Genomic DNA, 23,583 nt, shown 5'->3' on the forward strand with positions numbered 1-23,583 from the left:
ACAGGACAACCTATTGAGATGGAATAAATATTTGAAATATCGGGTTATACGATGATTTAATAAAAATGGGGAAAGTCCAAAAACACAATCGTTAAATAAACACGTGATTATTTTTAATTTTTAGTTTATATTTCTTGGAAAATAAAGTTTAATAATACAATTTTAACAATATGACAAAATAAGTATTTTTTACATTTACACTTGTGGCACGTTCCAAAGAAAAGTGTAATACCTAGATAAAATTTACAGAAGACAAATAGACATTAATTTATCAAGTATCCATCTTCAAAATACATCAATGCAATGCAATAAGCAATAAGCAACTAAATTGTTTTAAGTCATACACATAATTTAAATGCTGATTATTTAAATACACTTTTATTTGGAACATGTGATATATTATTATATGTGATAACAACTAGCAATTTAAAAGGCTTTTTTCTGCCTCCAATCTAAAAACTCATCTATGTCCTCATCTATTTCTTCATCTTCCGTTCGAGGCTCACTTTTCAATTTGTTTAATAACTCTACAGCAACATCTTTCTTCTTTTCTAAATCCAAAACCCTATAAAAAGGAAACAATTAAAAGTATTATAGTTTATATTTATTTTAATTATCTGTAAATTTTCTTATAGAAATTATATACAGGGTGTCCGGAAGCTAGATGCAATCCTTTAAGGGGGTGATAGCTGACTTAATTTCAAACATTTTAAGCTAAATATGTCTAGGTCGAAATTTGTTTATAAATTTTTTATGGCAATTTTTGAATTTTTCTCAAGAAATACCAAAATTTCACACTTAAACGGTAATAGAGCGCAAGTTACAATTAGTATCGAAGTTTCAAAGTTTATTTTGTTTTGTCTAATGGGTATTAATAAAAATACGATCAATTTCAAGCTTCTGTGTAAACTTAGGAGTAGGTAAAGGCAGAATGGATTATTAAAATTTTAGAATATTGCTATTTGCTGAGTATCTAAAATCAGTCTTTAGAGTTCTGAATGAAAATGGCTGTTAGTTACCTCAGGGCAATTTAAATAAATTATATGCGGTGAGTGTATTAAGTAAACTAGTTTTAATGTTGCAACATGTAATGTTTTGAAATATATTAGAAGAAAAAGTGTGATTAACTTAGACTACAAAATCAATGTGAAATTCCATAAGAACTTCTCTTCTTGGTGTCAATATTTATTTAGAATTGTCTTTCAGAACTCATATACTCAACATTGCTAACAGGGTTTTTAAAATGTATGGCTTTATAGTATAGTAACAAAGACTCACTTGTTTTCAAGTATACAATGTATTTGTAAGTAATATGTATAGCAATATATGTATTGGAATGTTGTTAGAAAATCATAAAAACAGCATTGAAAGAGTGCAAAATAAGTTTCTTAGGTAGTATATAGAAACTGGAGCATATGAAATGCACATATGTAAGAGTGCACTTTTAAAGAAATTCAAGCTTAAGTTACTTGAACATTGTAGATAAATTGCTACTACATTGTTTTGTACAAATTGTACACAACTCAATAAGTGATTCTTATTAAGCTAGCATATTAAGATTCAATGTTCCAGCATAAAAAACAAGAAAGTCCTCTACATTCTTAAGCTAATTCTATAATGATGATATTTTTAGTGTCTCAATGATTAAGAAAAAACTTACACAGTTAGTTTAATAGTTAGGGCAATTAATACTTTATTTTTAAGTAATATATTTTAATACTAAATTGGTGCATTAACTACTCTAAAGAATTCATGATAAACTGTTCCTCTTAGTAATTTACTATTATCACATAAATAAACAAAAATTTGGAGTACCAAACACACTTACTTATTTAACAAAACTATTTGTTCATCAATCTCTTCAATATGCCTATCTGCAGTGGCTTCATCCTGATCTCCTGCTATAATGGCTTCACTTTCATCCTCAACTACCTTCATTTCTTTCATGAACTTTTCCCATTCCATTTCCAACGGATCCTTGTATTCTAAGTTCCTAGCCTGAAAATATGGTTAAACTAAGTTATATTAATAATTTAACTTATTTTGAAATGTATCTACTTTGGCATCAAGGACAGGATCATCAAAAAATCCCTCGGGAAGCTCACCCGCAAGTTCTTCATTGACTTCTTTATTTTGTCCAGGTTCTACAGTTTTTTCTTGTGGGATGGCTTTAGTAGCTAGTGAATTATTTCCAGATGTTCCATCTTTTTCTTTAGATGGTATTGGAGCTTCTGTACTACTTACTGTTTTAAGACTTGTTGGGGGAGCATTTTTTAGGATTCCTATAAAACAAGCAAAATATAAACACACTGATTTTTAGGAAATTAGCAAACTATTTATCTACCTTTGATTTTTTTTTCTGGCACGTCTGGTAATGGAGGTGTTAAGGGTCGCTTCAAAGGAGTGGTAAAGTTGTTTGTCTTCTCTTTTAATTTTTTAGCAATTTCTATGTTTTGTTTGTGCTGTTTAGCATTTATGTGAACTGTCCATACTGCATCAGACCTTACAATTGATTTGCATAAGATGCAGGTAAGCTGTCCTAAATCATTATATGTATGAAAAAATGTTAAGGAAAACAACCATCTAAGTTTAATACTTTCAATGCAAGTAACTAAAACTAAATTATTGCAACGCTTATTAAAAAGGATATTTTGCCAAGGGAGAATCAATTTTCTTGGGCTCCTTTAGAATTTTCTTGTGTTCTTTCATCAACTTTCTCAGTTGTTCCTGTTGTGCCAACTTTTTGGCATTTTTAAAGGTGGCTGACATGTTTCTTTAATTGATTAGGGTGTTAATAACTGATTTTTAATGAAAATTAATTAATAGTTTTGATTTTTTACAATTTAAACTAGTTCTTACTAAAAAACGTAAACATTACAAATAAACATTGACAATAATGTTTTTGACGTTGACAAGTGACATACCAAAATTTGGTGGCTAAAATCTCGTTAAATGCGTTAGGCTGGCTTCCGATCGGTTTCCAGCGACCAGATCCAGAACGCAGCATATGTCGGTTGCGAGCAACCTATTTATAGTCCGCGCGCGCTGTTATTTAATCGTTATAATTCCCGTATCTCCTGAAATTCCTTAGGGATTTTAATAATTTTTTATCCAGATATAATGATAATAATTAATAATCATAATGTGCTATATTACGGAGGATATCTATAAATCTTGTGTACAAGCAATATTACAATTGCAGAAAACTTAATTAATCTTAAAAATAAAACAAAATACATACATACAATGTATTAACAGTAAACAAAAATCAAAATGACCATACAAATTCAACACAAATAGTCCACAAAAAGATTCGTAAAACTAAGCATCAAGTAGGACAGGATCCTGGAACAGAGCACACCTAAATAACATTAGTAATATTTAATTTATGCAGGAAAGAATAAGGTTAAATGTTGTCATTCAGATACTCCTCAATACTGTTATAAGCCTTAGGCAGCAATATTTTTTTCAGTTTTCTTTTAAATAAATTCAGGTCAACAATATTTCTTATGAAGAGAGAAAATGGTTATACATATATTTTTCGGCTCAGATAAATCAATGAATGTCTGGTAAAAGAATTAATGGGTATGAGGAGGGGACAGTTATTTAACTGACGGGTAACATGTGGGATTTTTCGAGGAGACCTAACACACTTGTGAATCAGCGCTGATGTTTCCAAGAAAAATAATCAACAGGGTGTCAGAATCCTTTCTGAAATAAACAGTGGTCTACATGAAGCTCTTAAGTGTAAGTACCCTTGCTAACCAAACCCCAAAATGGAAAACCATATCTACGTGGGGTTCTATCAAGGCAAAGAACACCGATCGGGCAACATCCTTCCCAAGCTCATATGTTTCACAACCTGAGACTAAAGCAGCCGAAAGACAACTTGATGGATACTAGATTCAGAATATGATCCTTAAACTTCAGTTGACGTTAAGAACCTGCAACTCTCTTTACTCTGTAGAGATGTGTGCTTATCAAACATAAGATTCCTTACGTTATACTTAAAACCCAAAACGAAAGATTTTTTGGCATTAAACGGATGTCTGTCTGAAGCACACCATTTTCCGATCATTGCAAGATCCTTAACGATCAGATTTCTAATGCGTGCAGGATTCCTATGATGCCAAGAAATTGTGGTATCATCTGCAAATAATACCAACTAACCGCAAAGTTACAGAAAGTTTAAGTCATTGATGTAGAGTAGGACCAAAAGAGGCCCCAATACTGATTGTTGTGGGACACCAGATGTAAATGTTCTTCATCGAGACAGAGATCCACTAACTGCAACTCTCTGAGTGCAATAAATCAGATAAGACCTGAGCTACTGCAGAGCAAAAACCCTAAACTCATATCTGTCAAGCTTAGACAACAGTATCCCATGATCTACACAATCAAACTGCTTTGACAGATCACAGAACACTGCAACCGACGAAATCCCAACATTCAGAGATGCAAAAACACCATCCAAGAATGTTCGTATAGCATCGTGAGTATCTTTCGAATCCAATACAGCTGTTCATTTAGCTAGGTGCTTTACAAAAATTAAATCAAGTGTTGTTATCTGTGATGTCAAAAAATGTATTAATAATGCACAATAATATATAAAATTCAAAATTCAAAAAAAAATACTGATTAGTGGATGAAATCTTAATCTGAGACAAAAAGTAAGAATTCTGGTCTTCGTCAGTGTTTCCAATATCTTAGAAAGTGTGAATCGAATCGAGATTGGACGATATTTGCAAACCTGATTCAAATCACCGCCCTTATGCAGAGGAATAACCGTCGCCCTCTTCAGACGAACAGGAAATCTGCCAGTATGCCAGGAGGAATTCATGGCAAAAGCCAAAGAACTCGAAGCATTCTGCTGTCAAAAGAATTTCTTTATTTATTTGAAAGACAAAAGTAATTTCTCGAAAACATAATCAAATCCCGAAGAGTTGAGGTTTTTAATGCTCTTGACCACCTCGAGAACTTCAGTGTTGTTTTTAGGAAGCAAAAAAGAACGAATAAGGAACTGAAACCTGCTGAAGATATCTAACTATCCGTACTACCAAAATTAACCTGCAACAGCTCTTTAAGCATATCACAAAAATAGTCATTTACTTCCAACTCTGGTGCGGCCGGGATTGCGTAAAGTGATTTACCATAGACCAACTCTCCCTTTGCCTATTACTTGAGGAATGCAACCGAGCCTGATAGTATTTTCTTTTAGCAAACCTCACTACTTTTCTGTAAGTCCTCCTATAGTTTGTAAAATATGAAACCAGAAATTCGTTTTTATAAAGTCAACACAAGTTAATCAGAAACCGAAGATTGAGGGCAGATGTTCGCAAACCATGGCTAACATTTCTTATTGTTAAGCATTCTAATGGGAAAACTCTGATCAACTTTGTCACAAATTACGTTGTAAAATGAGGTAAATGGATACGGCGCGGCATTGATTTCATCCCAAGCAACTGATGTCATTATTTGTGCAAATTTGTTAAAGTTATAACAATGAATAACTTAATTGATTTATAGAGTTTTATGAAAATTTGCAAAAAAGTCTAATATTAATATTTAAATCAATATATTGAGGTTTTAAACTTCTACAAACAAAAGTTTTCCCGTTATAGATTAAGTGTGAGTTCGATGCTGTAATTTTGCGAAATTCTAGTTCTATAATAATTGTAATAATAGTAACATTAACAATAATAAGAGAATACCAGAAGTCTCAAGTAGACATATGCGCTGGAGTAGATAAGATAATATTGAGCTCATTTCTATATGCCGGACTGGATCTGATCGGTTACTGCAACGAATGGTTAGAGGCTCAAAAACTATCAGACTATGCAAGGGCTAGCTATTTTAAAACGAAAAAAATTATAAGAAGCAGAGCTAGACCAACTAAAAATGTTCATACCACAAGGATTTTATTGAGTTCTAAGTTTATTTTTTTAATTGCCTCCTGCATACGTTGGTAATTAAAAGAAGAGTAAATTGGGGTAACGTCAGCATATACTTGCTATAGTACAAAACGGGGCTGTTATAATATCTACGGTGTATATAATAAACAAAAGAGGGTATATCAAATAACACCTTGAGAGGTCCCTAATTTAATTGAGGTTTAATCCTTGATGCGGCTGAACATTTAATCTGTCTTTGAGAAAAGATTTTATAGGCTGGATTGCATTTAATTTTATTTAATTTTTTACCACTACACCCACCAGAAACCTCAGTTTATTTATACCAAACCAAAATCTTTTATTTAATATTAAATCAAAGATTGCTTACACTATTGCGCCTCTTGAACTTTAACAATAATGAATTGTAGTGTAATGTTTAAACTCAAAATGTTCTGATTCTGAGTAAAATCTAACTCAGACTTTAAATAACTGCTCCTAAGCGGGTTAAAGTGTCTATCGACTGACATCCCAGCTCTATTATTCGAGACTTTGGACACACCATCATTTTTCCAGATGTTTTCTGTCAAACTTCCAAACGCCATTTTTAGGTTATCAAATTGGAAATTTTAAAAATATAATAATTTTTAGGATATTAGGAAAAAGCTGAAATATGTTGGCTTCTAGAGGGTTTACGCTTTTTAGGGCTGCCCGAAGTCTCGCTAAGAACACCCCACAGGTTAAACAAGCAATTAGGAATCATGGATCGTAAGTAGTTTTTGTTATGTAACAAAATGGTATAGTTATTAACAAAAAACTATAAAGATCATTTACATTTATTAGTATAAAAGAATTTACACTGGAGATTTCATGTCCTTGTTATATTCTTAGGTGGAACTATAGAACAGCCCCTCCACCAAATGAGAAGAACATAGAATTGACTGCTGAAATTGTGCAAGGAGTAATGTGGTGGTGGATGCTGTGGCACTTGTGGACTGAACCTGATCATATTTTGGTAGGTTAAAATGTCTTTAGCTTTGAAGATGCATAAAGTTTAAATAGCACTTTTGTCTTAAATGAGATGTTTACAAGAAAAATCAATTATCACAGAAGGAAATAAGAAATGTCCAAATTTGTTTGGTATCTTAATGTTGCTTTCAGTGCCAAATTAGGTGTGAGCATTTTTTTTTTCCTCCCTAAGTTAGTGTTTTGTTTTAAATGTTGATATACGATCTATTACCACAAGTTTTTGGTAATGAGATAACACTGTTCAATAGTTAAATCAAGTCAAAGTAACAAAACAATTTATTTATCAGAAGAAGCTTTTAAACAATTAGCAAAATGGTTGTGGTACTATAAAGACATACTATCTATCTATTAAACAAATATTATCTAAAAGTGAAACATTACAAAAGTATAGAAAATAAAATAAATAGCTCTCCAAATAAAAGAGACAAACACTTAAATTATACTACAATTAAACAGTTATAGTGAAAAAATCAGTTCCTTATAAGTTTGTATATTTCTTTTATATATCAAGATGAAATTAAAAAGAGAACATGTGGTGTTCTTTATTACTCTACTATGTTTAATGTTAAAAGAAGTATAATAGTTTAACAATTTTACATTTTTTGATTTATTGAGTATGTGTTACAACAAATATATGTTTCACTAATAGCAGTGAGGCATCCGCTAAAAACCACTTTCAGACTGAGATGTAAAACCAATAATTTTCAAGAATTTACAGCATTATTGTAGCTTTTGTTAGCATATTTTACAAGAAATAGAATATCTTAATCAACACTATATTAGTATGTATGGAAGTGAAAAATGTCATAGAAAGATTTAATTTTGAAAATATTATAATATTAACTCTTGAGAAGACATAAAATTGATAAATCCTTAGGAAACTACCGGGAACAATTTCACTTTGGAATACATCCACTGAGAATAATAATATAATATTGAATTTACCTAATGGAAAATTGTCATATTGTGGTTTATAAAATTAATTATAAAGTATTTAGATCTTCACTTTCCAGATTATATCAAAACAAGGAAATATAGTAAAACAGAGATGCCTTAAAGATTCTGTTTTCCTCCCTAAAAACAAAGCAGTTTATAAATTGACTTTTTTTTATTTATTTATTTATTTATTTATTTATTACACTCTCACAAACATATTGGAAATGTAATTACATGTTAAGAGTGCTTACTAAGCCAGTAAAGGCGAGAAAAAGAAAGACTACAACTAAAATATGCTAACTAAACAAATTAACAATATAAAAAAAATATTAAAAACATACAAATACATATAGCAGGTTCTAAAACAATAAGTGTCCTGCTTATACTTGAACTACCTAAAATCGCAGATCTATCCTACAGAACTATTAAAGAAATCTTGGTCATTACTTTGGTACATCATTTGATTTATAGGTGAACTACTTGGAGTTAAACATTGGAACAGCTTTTTATTTCTTATTCTTAAGTTTACTTGAGGAACCACAAAAGTTATATTGTTAATTAAGGAACATTTCTTATACTTTAAATTATTGACAATATTATTTATAAATAGTACATCATTTCAACTTCGTCTAATACTTAATCTAACCATACTAAATTCAGTCAGCATACTTTCATAAGAAATCATATAGGGACAGGTATTATGAGTTCTTAAGTATAGATACCTTAAAAACCTCTTTTGCACTTTTTCAATCATATCAATATGCACCAATGACTGTGGTGACCAAATAACAGAGGCATATTCTAAATGAGGTCTAACCAATGTATTGTATAACATTATGATTGATTTTATTTGTTTAAAGTTTTTAGTGTTTCTAATTACAAATCCAAGAACTTTATATGCTTTATTGACAATAGCTTCATAGTGCTGGTTAAATTTAAAGTTTGACTGCATGTACACACCAAGGTACCTACATTCACTTTTCCTGCTTAGTGACAAATTATCAATCATTTAATCAAACTTGGTACATTCCACTTTTCGTGTAAAAGTTAAAACATGACATTTACCAACATTTAATGACATTCTATTGACCTTAAACCACTCAGACACTGAGTCCAAATCACTCTGCAACTCATCACAATCTTTAATAGATGATATATGTTTAAATAACTTAAAGTCATCTGCAAACATGACACACTCAGAACACTCTACAGAATCTGGCAAGTCATTAATAAAAATCACAAACAGTAATGGACCAAGATTACTGCCTTGTGGCACTCCAGATACTGCCATGTACTGCACAGATAATTCTCTACCCATCTTAACCCATTGAATTCTTTTCTTTAGATAGGAAGCTATAAATTTACATGCGGACAAAGAAAAACCGAATTTACCCAGTTTAGTGATCAGCAGACCATGATCAACCTTATCAAAAGCTTTTTCACAGTCCGTCATGATCACATCTAACTGCTCCTTATTGTCAATAGCCTTAGCTGTTGCCTCTGTCAGAAAGGTCAAGATTGGTGACAGTCGAGACTCCCGGCAAGAAACTGTGCTGCTGTAGAGCAAATTTATTTATAAAGGTGTTCAAGATATCTTGGTATAGAATGTTTTCAAAAATTTTTGCAAGAGAATTGAGAGCACTAATTGGTCGATAATTGTTAACCAAACATGCATCTCCCGATTTAAATATTGGAGTTACTGTTGCATACTTCAGCATTTCAGGACATGTATTCGTCATTAGACACAGATTAAAAATTGTTTTTAGTGGAGCACACAAAATATCAGAACATCCCTTATAAATATAGGAAGGTATGTGATCGTTACCAGTGGCCTTTTTTGGCTTTAATTATGATACTTGCTTTAATGTCGTCATCAGATATAAAGGAAAAAAATAAAACTGCCGGAACATTCTTCAAATTTAGGCTCCTCAGACTGCCGGAAAACTGACTCAAAATATGCAGCAAATGTGTTAGCAATGTCTAGAGCACCACTAACAGAATGACCCTGAAATGAAACCTCTGTCGGAATATTAGGTTTTAAACGTTTAGATCTTATAAGGTCCCAGAAGGTATTTGGGTCAATAAAAACATCATTTTCTACTGTCTCATGATACAATTGCATTTCTTGTGTAATTTGATATTTGATTGTGGCCCTCGGGGTTTCAAACTGTTTTTTAACCTCCAAACTAGCATCCCCTTTTTTATTTAATAAATGACTTGTAGTAATAAGCACTGGCTCTAGGAGCTGTAGAATCCTCAGAAAAATGAGTTTAACCAGATTCTAAAACCTTCATTTTGCCATGTCCATTGAATAAACCAGTAACAAAGGTTGATCTCAAGAGCTTTTAACCCTGAAAAGTTAGTGTAACTAAGGAAAACATGTCCAATGAGTTGTGTTGTATTTATGATTCATGGTTCACATTGTGCTAAAACCATGGTAACAGTAAAAATCTTAATATTGATTTAGTTTTTCTTTCCAGGGTGAGTTTGAGTACCCAGATGGGCGCAAATGGACAGACCAAGAACTTGGCATTCCAGAGGAATTGGAATGTGATTAATATTAAAAAAAACTTCTTGTATTTGTAGTTGATTTGATTGTAAATTTATTAATATAATATGTACGATAATATATAACAACTTTAAAAAAAATAACCCTTAAATCCAATAAAAAACCATTTTAGCCTTATAAAATAAATTATCTTGGGCACATTGCATGCCTTCCACCATCAACTGGCAATGTAGCCCCTGTAATGAAACTAGCATCATCGCTAGCTAAAAATGCTATAGTCTTTGCCACTTCTTCAGGTTCACCTGGTCTTCCTAAAAATTGCAGATTTTATAAATAGGATACCATGTAATAGCTCAAGTTACTTTTACCTAAAGCATGTGTTTCTTGAGATCTTTTAAGGAATGCTTCATATTGAGCTTGATCCAGTCCACCTCTTTTTTGTAAATTTGTTATAGTTACTCCTGGGTTAACTGCATTTACTCTAACTTGTTTTGAAGCAAGCTCTAATGCAACACATCTAAAATCATCCATAAATAACTTTTGTAACAATGAAGAAAATCAAATATTTCTACCTTGTAAATTGATCCACAGCAGCTTTGGAAACACAATAAGCCAGTACTCCTGGGAAAGCCCTTATGCCATTAACACTACTGACATTAACTACGTTTCCTTTAGATTTGATTAAGTGAGGGGTTGCTAAAGATGTTAAATGGTAAAGCGACCTAACATTGGTATTCATTACACGGTCATACTGTTCTAGACTTGTATTTTCTATTGTGCCTGTTTCTAATATCCCTACAAAAATTAATGTTTTTTAAATGTTAGTTGTGGTAAGTTTAGATGTATTTTACCAGCATTATTTACTAAAACGTCCAATTTTCCATAGTAGTTAATAGTTTCATCAAAAATTGCTTTTGTTTGTCCCTCATTAGTTAATTCACCCGTTAATAACAGATGGTCTTTGTTCACACCCACTTTCGGACATTCTGCTGCTACTTTCTGAAGATTTTCTTTATTTCTTCCTAAAGAATAATGAATTTTAATCAATAGGTCATATACAGAGAGTCTTTTTAATATAAATTATTGCTTTGCATATAAGCCTAATAAAATATAAATATTTACAAAACACTCCACCAACCATAGGTAATTTGTTGGCCTTTAAAGGCAAATTTTTTTATTACAGTGGGAGATGGATAAGATACTTAATAATGCAGTTAGAATCATCTTCAGGAGACAACAAAAGGAAGTACTTTTTGGACTACTTATTTGAACTACTTAAAAATATATATATCTTTATATAATTTTGACATTAGTTTAATATTAATGGTTTGTTTTATTTACCAATAAAAAGCACATAGAGTAATGTCATAGAATAGCTTCTATTGATAAGCCACTGTATGACTTCCCCAACTAACCTAAGATTATAGATATTTAATCCATGAGAGATGGAGAGGTCAATCCCAATTTTTAAGAGATTATGCATACCTACCTGATGTGTTAACAGGATTAAAATGAAATCGAATGACATTAGATATTTTTAAATATTCCATGTTATTTAGAATATTTTTAGAAAAATTTTATTTATCTATCAATTGGCTACTGCCCAATATAAAGAAAATTCACATAATAATACAAAAAATGTTAGTTTAAACCTAACCTAGTTATCAAAAAAACAATTTCTAAATAATATAAATGATGAAATATTTTAAAGAATAAAAAACTAATGAAAATAAAGATAATAAGAAAAAATATAAAATAACATTTAATAAATGTTTAACCAGGAGCTCTGATTTAACCACAAATAAAACAAAAGTAATAAATAAATAAATTTTCTGTTCTGCCACAAACAGGAGACAATACTATTATAGATAGCATGAGACAGTTTTTAAGTTGCCTTTTTAAATACTTTATGATAGTGAAAGAAATCCAATTGTGTTGAAAAGTCATTACCCAATCTAGCTGATCATGTCAAAAATTAGGACATAATAATTCTATAAGTTCTGGCCGTAATTAGTAAGATGTGAGTTGACTTGAAAGGAATGATTTAATCTAGTTTGCCAAGAGAGAACATGAAGTCCTATATTAGTTGTGAGTTCAGAAGCATGAGAGTACAATAAGTTACTGAATAAAGTAAAATATCTGTGCATGCAACTAATTTGGAGAGTTGTTATTTGAAGTGAGTTTTCCATATCTGAGTAATTTATCTTATCAACTCCCAGGTCTTGTTTATATGCAATATATCTAAGGAACTTATGCTGAACTGTATGTTATAATATGAAGACCATACAGCAGAACAGTACTATCTAGATGTGTACATACTAGAGAGCAGTATAGCACTTTCATACAAAGTAAAATTCAGTAACTTGACCTGGTACTATAAACAAATAAATTATTATTATATGAATATTATTATATTCATACAAACTACTTTAGATATCTAATTTAATTTTTTCTTATAGGTGTGTGGTATATGTTTAAGTTTTAGAGTTAGATTAAAGTTTTAATGATATTCTTCTTTGATCAGTATTATGTCAAGACTAACATTTTTATTTGATGTTAAAATTTTAATGTTTTTTGTATTAGTTGATTATTTTGTCTTGTAAAAGTATACTCTGTGTATGTTACTTACCAATAATACTCTACTTCACAGAGGACTGGTAGGTAACCCTCAATTAACAGATTTTTTTAAATCCATATAACAGGTAGTATAAAAGTAAATACTTCTATGTTGCACTGGAATTATTATATTTTTAGTGAATACTATGATAATGATTTTTTAAGGCTGTAATATGAGTCAAAGTATTTACAATTTGCTGTAATAAGAGTAGCAACAGATTCGTTAATAAAGTTTTAAGGGAGACAATTTATTTATCCTTGCAGCATCTTAGATATGCTTAAGGGCTGCTCAACCACAGATGTTAATGAAAATGGGAAAAATAGATGACAAATGTATTACAATGGCATTTTTATTTGAATATTTGGCATTTGATTCAATGAATCATTCATGAGTGAGAGGTATTCCACTGGAGTGGGTTGCAACATACCTGAATAATAGAAAACATATGGCAGAAATTGTGAGAAGGGTTTCCCAGGAAAGAGTGTTAGGACCCCTGTTATTTCTTGTTTATATGGCTGATGTAGTCCAGTCTGTTTCAATAAGCTCAAATATTTTATATGCTGACTTCTATTGTATCAAGTAGTTCTTTAATTGGCAGGGTTATTCATTGAGCAGATGCTTGATTTTTGTAAAGATATTGAGCATCTATTAAATCTGAGCAAAACTTACTTGATGCTGTTTAGTACTTGCATTAGTACTTTAATTAATTGACTTTGATGTTGTTTTAAATGTGTTTACATACAGTGGTGGCCAAGCTAATTAGAAACGATTAAAAAAAATAAAAGAGTGGAAAAAAGTATTATGGTCTGATGAGATAAAAATAAATCGCATTGGTAGTGAGCGGAAAATAATCTGAAGTATACAACCAGCACAGTCAAACATGGAGATGGAAATATAAAATTATGGGGATGTTGGTGTGGTGTCGGTCCACTAGTGAAAATTGACGGTATTCTTGACCAAGAAAAATATAACGATATTATGGAGAACCACATGTTGCCGTTTGCTGATGAAACTTTGCCGGTGTCTTGGGTTTTGCAACAAGACAATCATCCCAAGCACACGGCTACGTCTGTAAAAAAATGGTTTGATGATAACCATGTTGATGTACTTGATTGGCCCTCATGTAGTCCAGATCTCAATCCCATTGAGAATCTTTGGAGAGACCTGAAAAAACTTTTAGAACATAAAAACCTTAAAGATCTGGCGGAAGAAGCAGAGCAGACGTGGAAATCGATACCACTAGCGAGATGTCAACATCTGATGGAGTCAGTGCCCAGGAGATGTAGAGCTGTCATTGAAAAATAAGGGATTTGCTACAAAATATTGATTTATTTAGGGTTTAGAGTTCTTATTTTGTTTTTTTAAATTGATAATTCTTTGGTTTCGAATTAAGTTGTCCAATTCAATATTTGTATAAAAAATTAACTTTTTTTTAAAAGTATATATGTGAAGACAAATCCACTAAATTTATGGTAATATTAAAGGTAAATGTTAGTTACAACAATGGGCGAGAAATTTAAGAACAATTTTGTTTACAAAAGATTTATGATTTTTATTAATTTATTCACACTGTTTCTAATTAGTTGGCCACCACTGTAAGTCAGATGAGCTCTAACAAATTTCTGGGAATTATGACTACTAGTGTACTAAGTTGGTCAGCTCACACTAATTATGTACTTGGTTTTCTTGCTACTCATAACTTTGTTATTTGGAAACTGAGAAGGGTCATTGACAAAAAAAATTATTGTCTTATTATTAAGCTCATGTTTATTCATTATTAAACTATGCCATAGTATTCTGAGGTAATTGCACAAGAATAAATGAAGTGCTAATTGCACAAAAAAATCTTGTTGTCAACTATTTCCCAGTCTAAAAGTGCTTACAGTTATTTGTATTTATATTCTGGAGTGTTCTCTCTTTAGGTTCAAAAAAAATTATATTCTTTTGTGCTAGTAGAAGATATGTCTCACAACTAGGTATCCACTCAAATAATTTTAATATAAATATACCTGCTGCCTGTTTAACTGCTGAATGAAAAGTTCCTATATTATACCATTAAAAAAATAAATAATCACCTGCCAAATGAATTCAAAAGAACTGAAAATGCAAAATTCTTTAAAGTGATTTCACTTAGTAGATTTGCTTTGCAAAAACCCAATTTATAATTTAAATTAATTTTTCTCTATCAGTTTTGTATAAGGTCAAGAAAATGTTCACTTGTTGATAGCAAATAACTAATATAATATAAAATTTCATAAAACTCATATTTATTAGATGTTTTACTGGTGTGTCTTAAAAGCAACTCAGCAAATAGTAATTGTACAGAAATCTATTTCAACTTTATAACCCATCTGGGATAACTATATTTGCAAAACTATATTAATACAACAAAAATAATATAATGGATGTCATACCTGCTAATGCAAGGCTAGCCCCCAATTTAGCAAAATGTTTTGCAGTAGCAGCCCCAATCCCAGAACTAGCGCCAGTAATCAAAACAACTTTGCCAGCAAATTGCATCTTGTTCTCTTCACTGTTTTCCATAAGGCAAAGAACTTTATGTAATTGAGATAATGCTTTATGAATCTTACACAATTGGTTTAATAATGTGTTATCAGCTCCTGTTTATTCTCCTATTATCTCCTTTTGATGATAAACAATCACCTACTAAAAGTACATGAATAATTTGTTAAAATTGTTATGGGTTGCCGATGGCTATTGAAGTTGGCAACTTGTTGACAACAAATTATAATTCAAGGACAATATTCAACGAGTCAGAATGACTTTTTGTTTAAAACAAATTAGCAGATTTTAATTTTTTAAAACGATAATAACAAAAACCGGAAGGGAATCAGCTGATGTTTTTGACATGAACAGAGAGTTTACAAATGTGTCTAATCTAAAGCTAGCTTCCGGTGAATATGTAGTGTCCAAATTCAAGAACGTAGCAGATGTCGATTGCCAGCAAGCTATATATAGTCCGCGCTCGCTCTTACTTCAATATAATGTCCGTATCTCCTGAAATTCCCAAAGGATTTTAGTAATATTTTGTCCAGATATTAGCAATAAATACCTAAATCGAATTATGGTGAATTTAAATCTCTACAAAATAAGGTTCCGTAGTAAATTAATTGAAAAGTCAAATGTTAAAGAAATGAAAAAAGCTCTAACGCCCAAAATTCCCAAAGGATTCAGATAAAATTTTCTTCTATAATAGATAAATAGATAATAAATACCTTAACCGATTTTAGATGGTTGAAAATTTCTACAACCGAAATTTGTTAAAAATTATTAAATTGTTAGATGTAAAAAAAAAATTAATATCTTAAACTCCCAAATCTCTCAAAGTATTTGGTCAAGGACGTACTTGAGCATCGGCGATCCAATGGAGAAACAAATCTGCACATCAAGTTTGACAATGGCAGGCCTGTCATCGCCACAAAAAACTAAATCCTTCCAGCACTTCACACCACCTACGTCTTTGTTATCAAAATGTACGTGGCCTCCACACCAAGACAGATAAGCTTTATACAGGGATCTCCGTGTGCGACTTTGACATCAATGCCTTCACCGAAACGTGGCTTCAACCAGATATTCTCTAATCTAAATCTAATCTAATCTAAGGATTTGCTAAGTTGGCCTTGCCAACCCTAACAGCAGATGATGGTTCTATCGCGGTAACAGCAAAGGAAAAAGCCAACTTACTGGGTAAACTCTTCGCGTCCAATTCTACTCTGCACTCGCAAGGCAAAACACCGCCATATTTGCCAAGAGTGAATTTATTGATGGGAGAAATTTCGTTTCCCCAACGAATTATAAATAAAATTCTTAAAAGCGTAGACACCAACAAAGCTTCTGGACCCGATGGAATTCCAGCCCTAGTACTAAAACGTTGTGCAGACGAATTGACTCCTCCCTTATGTAGATTGTTCACGGCATCGTATAAGCTGGGCTCATTTCCAACAAGCTGGAAAACTGCTCAAGTGCAAGCTGTACCCAAAAAGGGAAAGAAGACGATGCCGTCCAATTACCGCCCGATTGCACTAGTTCCAGTAATATCGAAGATTATGGAGAAAGCAGTCAACCAACAACTGTTAAGATATCTGGAATCATCTGGACTAATCAGCGATCATCAATACGGCTTCCGAAAGCTTAGATCCACCGGCGATCTTTTGGCTTACGTCACACACTTGTGGACGGAGGCCATGGAGAAGCACGGCGAGTCCCGCTCAGTCGCTCTTGACATTTCCAAGGCATTTGACAGAGTGTGGCATGAGGGACTACTAACCAAGCTCTCCTCAATCGGCATACAAAACTCATTATTGAATTGGATCAAAAGTTTTCTTGAACAACGAACAATCCAAGTAGCCGTCGATGGACACCTCTCCGACAAATTTAACATTAACGCTGGAGTCTCTCAAGGATGCATTTTATCCCCCACCCTTTTCTTGATATATATCAACGATTTGCTAGGAACCACTGTCAATCCAATCTACAGCTTTGCGGACGATAGCACACTTATTTCCACATTTAAGCCCGCCAAACCAGCCGCAACTTCTCAGAATCTTAGGCAGCAACAAGTAGCTTCAACCAACAACGATATTAGAGCAATCTTGGAGTGGGGCGATAACAATCTGGTCAATTTTAACGCAAAAAAAACGCAGGCTGCAGTATTTACGATGAAGACTAACCTTGGTGGCCCGGAGCTGGTTATTGCAGGGAAAACATTGCCAATGAAATCATCTTTACATCTTCTAGGAGTCGAAGTCACCAACAGTGTGTCCTGGCAAGACCACGTTGCTGAGATCGCCAGGGCAGCTTCCAAAAAACTCGGAGTGCTTTTCAAAACGAAAAAACTGTATACACCAGAACAGCTGCTGACTCTTCATAAGGCTCAAATACGCCCTTCCCTCGAGTATTGCTCGCATGTCTGGAGCTCTGCACCCAAGCATAGTTTAAAGCTGCTAGATTCTATACAGAAGAGAGCTATTCGTCTTATCGACAAACCAGAACTGACAAATAGTCTGGATAGTCTGGAGCACAAGAGAAAAGTGGCTGATCTCTGTTTATTCTACCGTTATTATCACGGTAAGTGCTCCTCTGAGCTGGCAGACCTGATCCCACCCAGGGCTGTTCCGGCAAGAAGGACGCGTCTAGCAGTTGCGGCTCATCAACATCGAGTCCACCTGCCTACCCCAAGGACGTCGCTGTATCGGGACTCATTCATCTGGAGAACATCTTCCTTGTGGAACGGGCTTCCACCTCACATATTTCCCGACGCATACAACCTGCAGCGATTCAAGATAAATGCCCACAAATATCTTCGCGCAAGCACCACTCCAAGAGTGACATAGGACTTTCCTCTTGTGCTTGTGTTTACCATAAAAAAAAAAAAAAAAAAAAGATTGGTGACAGTCGAGACTCCCGGCAAGAAACCGTGCTGCTGTAGAGCAAATTTATTTATGAAGGTGTTCAAGATATCTTGGTATAGAATGTTTTCAAAAATTTTTGCAAGAGAATTGAGAGCACTAACTGGTCGATAATTGTTAACCAAACATGCATCTCCGATTTAAATATTGGAGTTACTGTTGCATACTTCAGCATTTCAGGAAATGTATTCGTCATTAGACACAGATTAAAAATTGTTTTTAGTGGAGCACACAAAATATCAGAACATCCCTTATAAATATAGGAAGGTATGTGATCGTTACCAGTGGCCTTTTTTGGCTTTAATTATGATACTTGCTTTAATGTCGTCGTCAGATATAAAGGAAAACATAAAACTGCCGGAACATTCTTCAAATTTAGGCTCCTCAGACTGCCGGAAAACTGACTCAAAATATGCAGCAAATGTGTTAGCAATGTCTAGAGCACCACTAACAGAATGACCCTGAAATGAAACCTCTGTCGGAATATTAGGTTTTAAACGTTTAGATCTTATAAGGTCCCAGAAGGTATTTGGGTCAATAAAAACATTGTTTTCGACTGTCTCATGATACAATTGCATTTCTTGTGTAGTTTGATATTTGATTGTGGCCGTCGGGGTTTTAAACTGTTTTTTAACCTCCAAACTAGCATCCCCTTTTTTAATAAATGACTTGTAGTAATGAACACTGGCTCTAGGAGCTGTAGAATCCTCAGAAAAACGAGTTTAACCAGGTTCTAAAACCTTCAAGTCATTTTGTCTTGTCCATTGAATAAACCAGTAACAAAGGTTGATCTCAAGAGCTTTTAACCCTGAAAAGTTAGTGTAACTAAGGAAAACATGTCCAATGAGTTGTGTTGTATTTATGATTCATGGTTCACATTGTGCTAAAACCATGGTAACAGTAAAAATCTTAATATTGATTTAGTTTTTCTTTCCAGGGTGAGTTTGAGTACCCAGATGGGCGCAAATGGACAGACCAAGAACTTGGCATTCCAGAGGAATTGGAATGTGATTAATATTAAAAAAAACTTCTTGTATTTGTAGTTGATTTCATTGTAAATTTATTAATATAATATGTACGATAATATATAACAACTTTAAAAAAAATAACCCTTAAATCCAATAAAAAACCATTTTAGCCTTATAAAATAAATTATCTTGGGCACATTGCATGCCTTCCACCATCAACTGGCAATGTAGCCCCTGTAATGAAACTAGCATCATCACTAGCTAAAAATGCTATAGTCTTTGCCACTTCTTCAGGTTCACCTGGTCTTCCTAAAAATTGCAGATTTTATAAATAGGATGCCATGTAATAGCTCAAATTACTTTTACCTAAAGCATGTGTTTCTTGAGATCTTTTAAGGAATGCTTCATATTGAGCTTGATCCAGTCCACCTCTTTTGTGTAAATTTGTTATAGTTACTCCTGGGTTAACTGCATTTACTCTAACTTGTTTTGAAGCAAGCTCTAATGCAACACATCTAAAATCATCCATAAATAACTTTTGTAACAATGAAGAAACTCATATATTTCTACCTTGTAAATTGATCCACAGCAGCTTTGGAAACACAATAAGCCAGTACTCCTGGGAAAGCCCTTATGCCATTAACACTACTGACATTAACTATGTTTCCTTTAGATTTAATTAAGTGAGGGGTTGCTAAAGATGTTAAATGGTAAAGCGATCTAACATTGGTATTCATTACACGGTCATACTGTTCTAGACTTGTATTTTCTATTGTGCCTGTTATACCTATCCCTACAAAAATTAATGTTTTTTAAATGTTAGTTATGGTAAGTTTAGATGTATTTTACCAGCATTATTTACTAAAACGTCCAATTTTCCATAGTAGTTAATAGTTTCATCAAAAATTGCTTTTGTTTGTCCCTCATTAGTTAATTCACCCGTTAATAACAGATAGTCTTTGTTCACACCCACTTTCGGACATTCTGCTGCTACTTTCTGAAGGTTTTCTTTATTTCTTCCTAAAGAATAATGAATTTTAATCAATAGGTCATATACAGAGAGTCTTTTTAGTATAAATTATTGCTTTGCATATAAGCCTAATAAAATATAAATATTTACAAAACACTCCACCAACCATAGGTAATTTGTTGGCCTTTAAAGGCAATTTTTTTTATTACAGTGGGAGATGGATAAGATACTTAATAATGCAGTTAGAATCATCTTCAGGAGACAACAAAAGGAAGTACTTTTTGGACTACTTATTTGAACTACTTAAAAATATATATATCTTTATATAATTTTGACATTAGTTTAATATTAATGGTTTGTTTTATTTACCAATAAATTTGCACATAGAGTAATGTCATAGAATAGCTTCTATTGATAAGCCACTGTATGACTTCCCCAACTAACCTAAGATTATAGATATTTAATCCATGAGAGATGGAGAGGTCAATCCCAATTTTTAAGAGATTATGCATACCTACCTGATGTGTTAACAGGATTAAAATGAAATCGAATGACATAGATATTTTAAAATATACCATGTTATTTAGAATATTTTTAAAATTTTTTTATTTATCTATCAATTGGCTGCTGGCCAATATAAAGAAAATTCACAAAATAATACAAAAAATGTTAGTTTAAACCTAACCTAGTTATCAAAAAAACAATTTCTAAATAATATAAATGATTAAATATTTAAAAGAATAACAAAACTAATGAAAATAAAGATAATAGGAAAAAATATAAAATAACATTTAATAAATGTTTAACCAGGGGCTTTTATTTAACCACAAATAAAACAAAAGTAATGAATAAATACATTTTCTGTTCTGCCACAAACAGGAGACAATATTATTATAGATAGCATGAGACAGTTTTTAAGTTGCTTTTTTAAATACTTTATGATAGTGAAAGAAATCCAGTTAAGTTGAAAAGTTATTACCCAATCTAGCTGATCTTGTCAAAAATGAGTTTCAGGCCATAATTAGTAAGATGTGATTTGACTTGACTTGAAAGGAATGATTTAATGTACTAATTTGCCAAGAGAGAATGTGAAGTCCTATACTAGTTGTGAGTTTAGAGTCATGAGAGTACAATAAGTTACAGAATAAAGTAAAATATCTGTGCATGCAACTAATTTGGAGAGTTGTTATTTGAAGTGAGTTTTCCATATCTGAGTAATTTATCTTATCAACTCCCAGATCTTGTTTATATGCAATATATCTAAAGAACTTATGCTGAACTGTATGCTATAATATGAAGGCCATACAGCAGAACAGTACTATCTAGGTGTGTACTTACTAGGGAGCAGTATAGCACTTTGAGGGAGTGTTAAGAAATTCTTTGGCAGTTGTAATATATCAAATTACAACATTTGTAAAGATAATTAAGTCTAAATGAAGAGTAAAGGATAAATGGCTATTGAGCATCACTCCTATATCTTCTTCCTTCTTTCTTTTTCCTCCAGTTTTAATGTTCTCCTGAAGATGCTAACATCATTAGCAAAACACATATCGAGAGGAAAATAAAGAGTTTTGTAAACTGTCTCATGATTTCTTTTTCCCAGATATATTTGAGAAGCTAATGTTAAAGGAGATCCTTTAAAGTTAAAGGGTGTCTTGCTTTACTAAAAATCATTAATTGGCACTTACAGATGGTAATGTAAATGCAAAAATTAGATGACAAAGGTGTTCCAATGGTATTTTTATTTGATTATTCATGGACATTTAATTTAATGAATCATTCATGAGTGACAGATATTTCATTGGAGTTGGTTACCAATAGATGGCCAGATATGGCAGAAATTGTGCGAAGGGTTCCAGGGAAGTGTATTATGACCTCAGTTGTATCTTGTTTATATGGCTGATGTAGTTCAGTCTGTTTCAATAAGCTTAAATATTGTATATGCTGATGATATGACTTCTATTGTATCAAGTAGTTCATTGAGCAGGTGCTTGAGTTTTGTAAAGATATTCAGAAAAATACACTCAGAAATAATTTTAGTATAAATATACCTGATGCCTGTTTAACTACCACTATGAAAAGTTCCTATATTATGCTGTTAAAAATATCACCTGCCAAATGAACTTAAAAGAACTGAAAATGCAAAATTCTTTAAAGTGAAATTAGTAGATTTGCTTTGCAAAAACCCAATTTATAATTTAAATTAATTTTTCTCTATAAGTTTTGTATAAGGTCAAGAAAATGTTCACTTGTTGATAGCAAATAACTAATATTATATAAAATTTGATAAAACTCATATTTATAAGATGTTTTACTGGTGTGTCTGAAAAGCAACTCAGCAAATAGTAGCTGTACAGAAATCTATTTCAACTTTATAACCCGCTTGGGATAACTATATTTGCAAAACTATATTAATACAACAAAAATAATATAATGGATGTCATACCTGCTAATGCAAGGCTAGCCCCCAATTTAGCAAAATGTTTTGCAGTAGCAGCCCCAATCCCAGAACTAGCGCCAGTAATCAAAACAACTTTGCCAGCAAATTCCATCTTGTTCTCTTCACTGTTTTCCATAAGGCAAAGAACTTTATGTAATTGAGATAATGGTTTATGAATGTTACACGATTGGTTTAAAAATGTGTTATCAGCTCCTGTTTATTCTCCTATCATCTCCTTTTGATGATAAACAATCACCTACTAAAAGTACATGAATAATTTGTTAAAATTGTTATGGGTTGGCCATGGCTATTGAAGTTGGCAACTTGTTGACAACAAATTATAATTCAAGGACAATATTCAACGAGTCAGAATTGCTATTTGTTTAAAACAAATTAGCAAATTTTAATTTTTAAAAAAGATAATAACAAAAACCGGCTGAAGGGAATCAGCTGATGTTTTTGACATGAACACCATGAACTAGATAGAGATGGGAAGTACGTGTGCGTGTCGTACAAAATCTGCGATTCACTTTAATGTACGGTGTACGTGCCGTACAATTTTATTGTACTGACAGTACAATTATTACTCTCGATCTCGCTCGCGGTCAGTCCGCGCTGTGGCGTGGCGATACTTTTTACTGTAAATTTTTGAGGAAATTTTAGTAAAAATAATTCATAATTTCTTAATTAGCTTAAGAGTTAGTTAACGGAAAAATTAAAAGAAAAAATATAAACTTTTTTGTTTACTGATACCTACTGATGTGATATTTGAGGAATCTAAATATAAAGGTAAACCA

The 23,583-nt window shown here is 32.3% G+C and overlaps 4 protein-coding genes across 7 annotated transcripts in view; 1 reads left to right on the plus strand and 3 right to left on the minus strand.

Moving 5' to 3' along the window:
* The window catches only part of LOC126735861 (NADH dehydrogenase [ubiquinone] 1 beta subcomplex subunit 2, mitochondrial-like), a 490,931-nt gene extending 480,441 nt beyond the window's left edge, over positions 1–10,490 (plus strand). For 3 of the 4 annotated variants that reach the window (XM_050439949.1, XM_050439948.1, XM_050439950.1), the window contains exons 2-4: positions 6,529–6,656; positions 6,780–6,903; positions 10,334–10,490. In XM_050439949.1, coding sequence (XP_050295906.1) covers positions 6,562–6,656; positions 6,780–6,903; positions 10,334–10,411 — 297 coding nt within the window. In that variant the 5' untranslated portion in view covers positions 6,529–6,561 and the 3' untranslated portion in view covers positions 10,412–10,490. Of the gene's footprint in view, positions 1–6,465; positions 6,657–6,779; positions 6,904–10,333 lie in introns of those variants that run through there. The other variant, XM_050439947.1, reaches the window with a different exon arrangement.
* On the minus strand, positions 108–2,900 carry LOC126735858 (zinc finger protein 830). The gene is made up of 5 exons (XM_050439944.1): positions 2,647–2,900; positions 2,345–2,549; positions 2,059–2,282; positions 1,829–1,998; positions 108–565 (listed from the first exon to the last, which is right to left on the minus strand). Exons 1-5 carry the CDS (start codon positions 2,767–2,769, stop codon positions 427–429), a joined length of 861 nt encoding a protein of 286 aa, XP_050295901.1. The 5' UTR covers positions 2,770–2,900; the 3' UTR covers positions 108–426.
* On the minus strand, positions 10,333–23,225 carry LOC126735859 (3-oxoacyl-[acyl-carrier-protein] reductase FabG-like). Its single transcript, XM_050439945.1, has 6 exons — positions 23,043–23,225; positions 15,394–15,643; positions 11,214–11,384; positions 10,935–11,157; positions 10,731–10,879; positions 10,333–10,673 (listed from the first exon to the last, which is right to left on the minus strand). Exons 2-6 carry the CDS (start codon positions 15,521–15,523, stop codon positions 10,549–10,551), a joined length of 798 nt encoding a protein of 265 aa, XP_050295902.1. The 5' UTR covers positions 15,524–15,643; positions 23,043–23,225; the 3' UTR covers positions 10,333–10,548.
* LOC126735860 (3-oxoacyl-[acyl-carrier-protein] reductase FabG-like) lies at positions 19,437–23,110 on the minus strand. Its single transcript, XM_050439946.1, has 5 exons — positions 22,793–23,110; positions 20,226–20,396; positions 19,947–20,169; positions 19,743–19,891; positions 19,437–19,685 (listed from the first exon to the last, which is right to left on the minus strand). Exons 1-5 carry the CDS (start codon positions 22,920–22,922, stop codon positions 19,561–19,563), a joined length of 798 nt encoding a protein of 265 aa, XP_050295903.1. The 5' UTR covers positions 22,923–23,110; the 3' UTR covers positions 19,437–19,560.
* Positions 23,226–23,583: the final 358 nt, after the last annotated feature.

This window comes from Anthonomus grandis, chromosome 5, assembly GCF_022605725.1.
Source record: "Anthonomus grandis grandis chromosome 5, icAntGran1.3, whole genome shotgun sequence".
NCBI classification, from domain to species: Eukaryota; Metazoa; Arthropoda; class Insecta; order Coleoptera; family Curculionidae; genus Anthonomus; species Anthonomus grandis.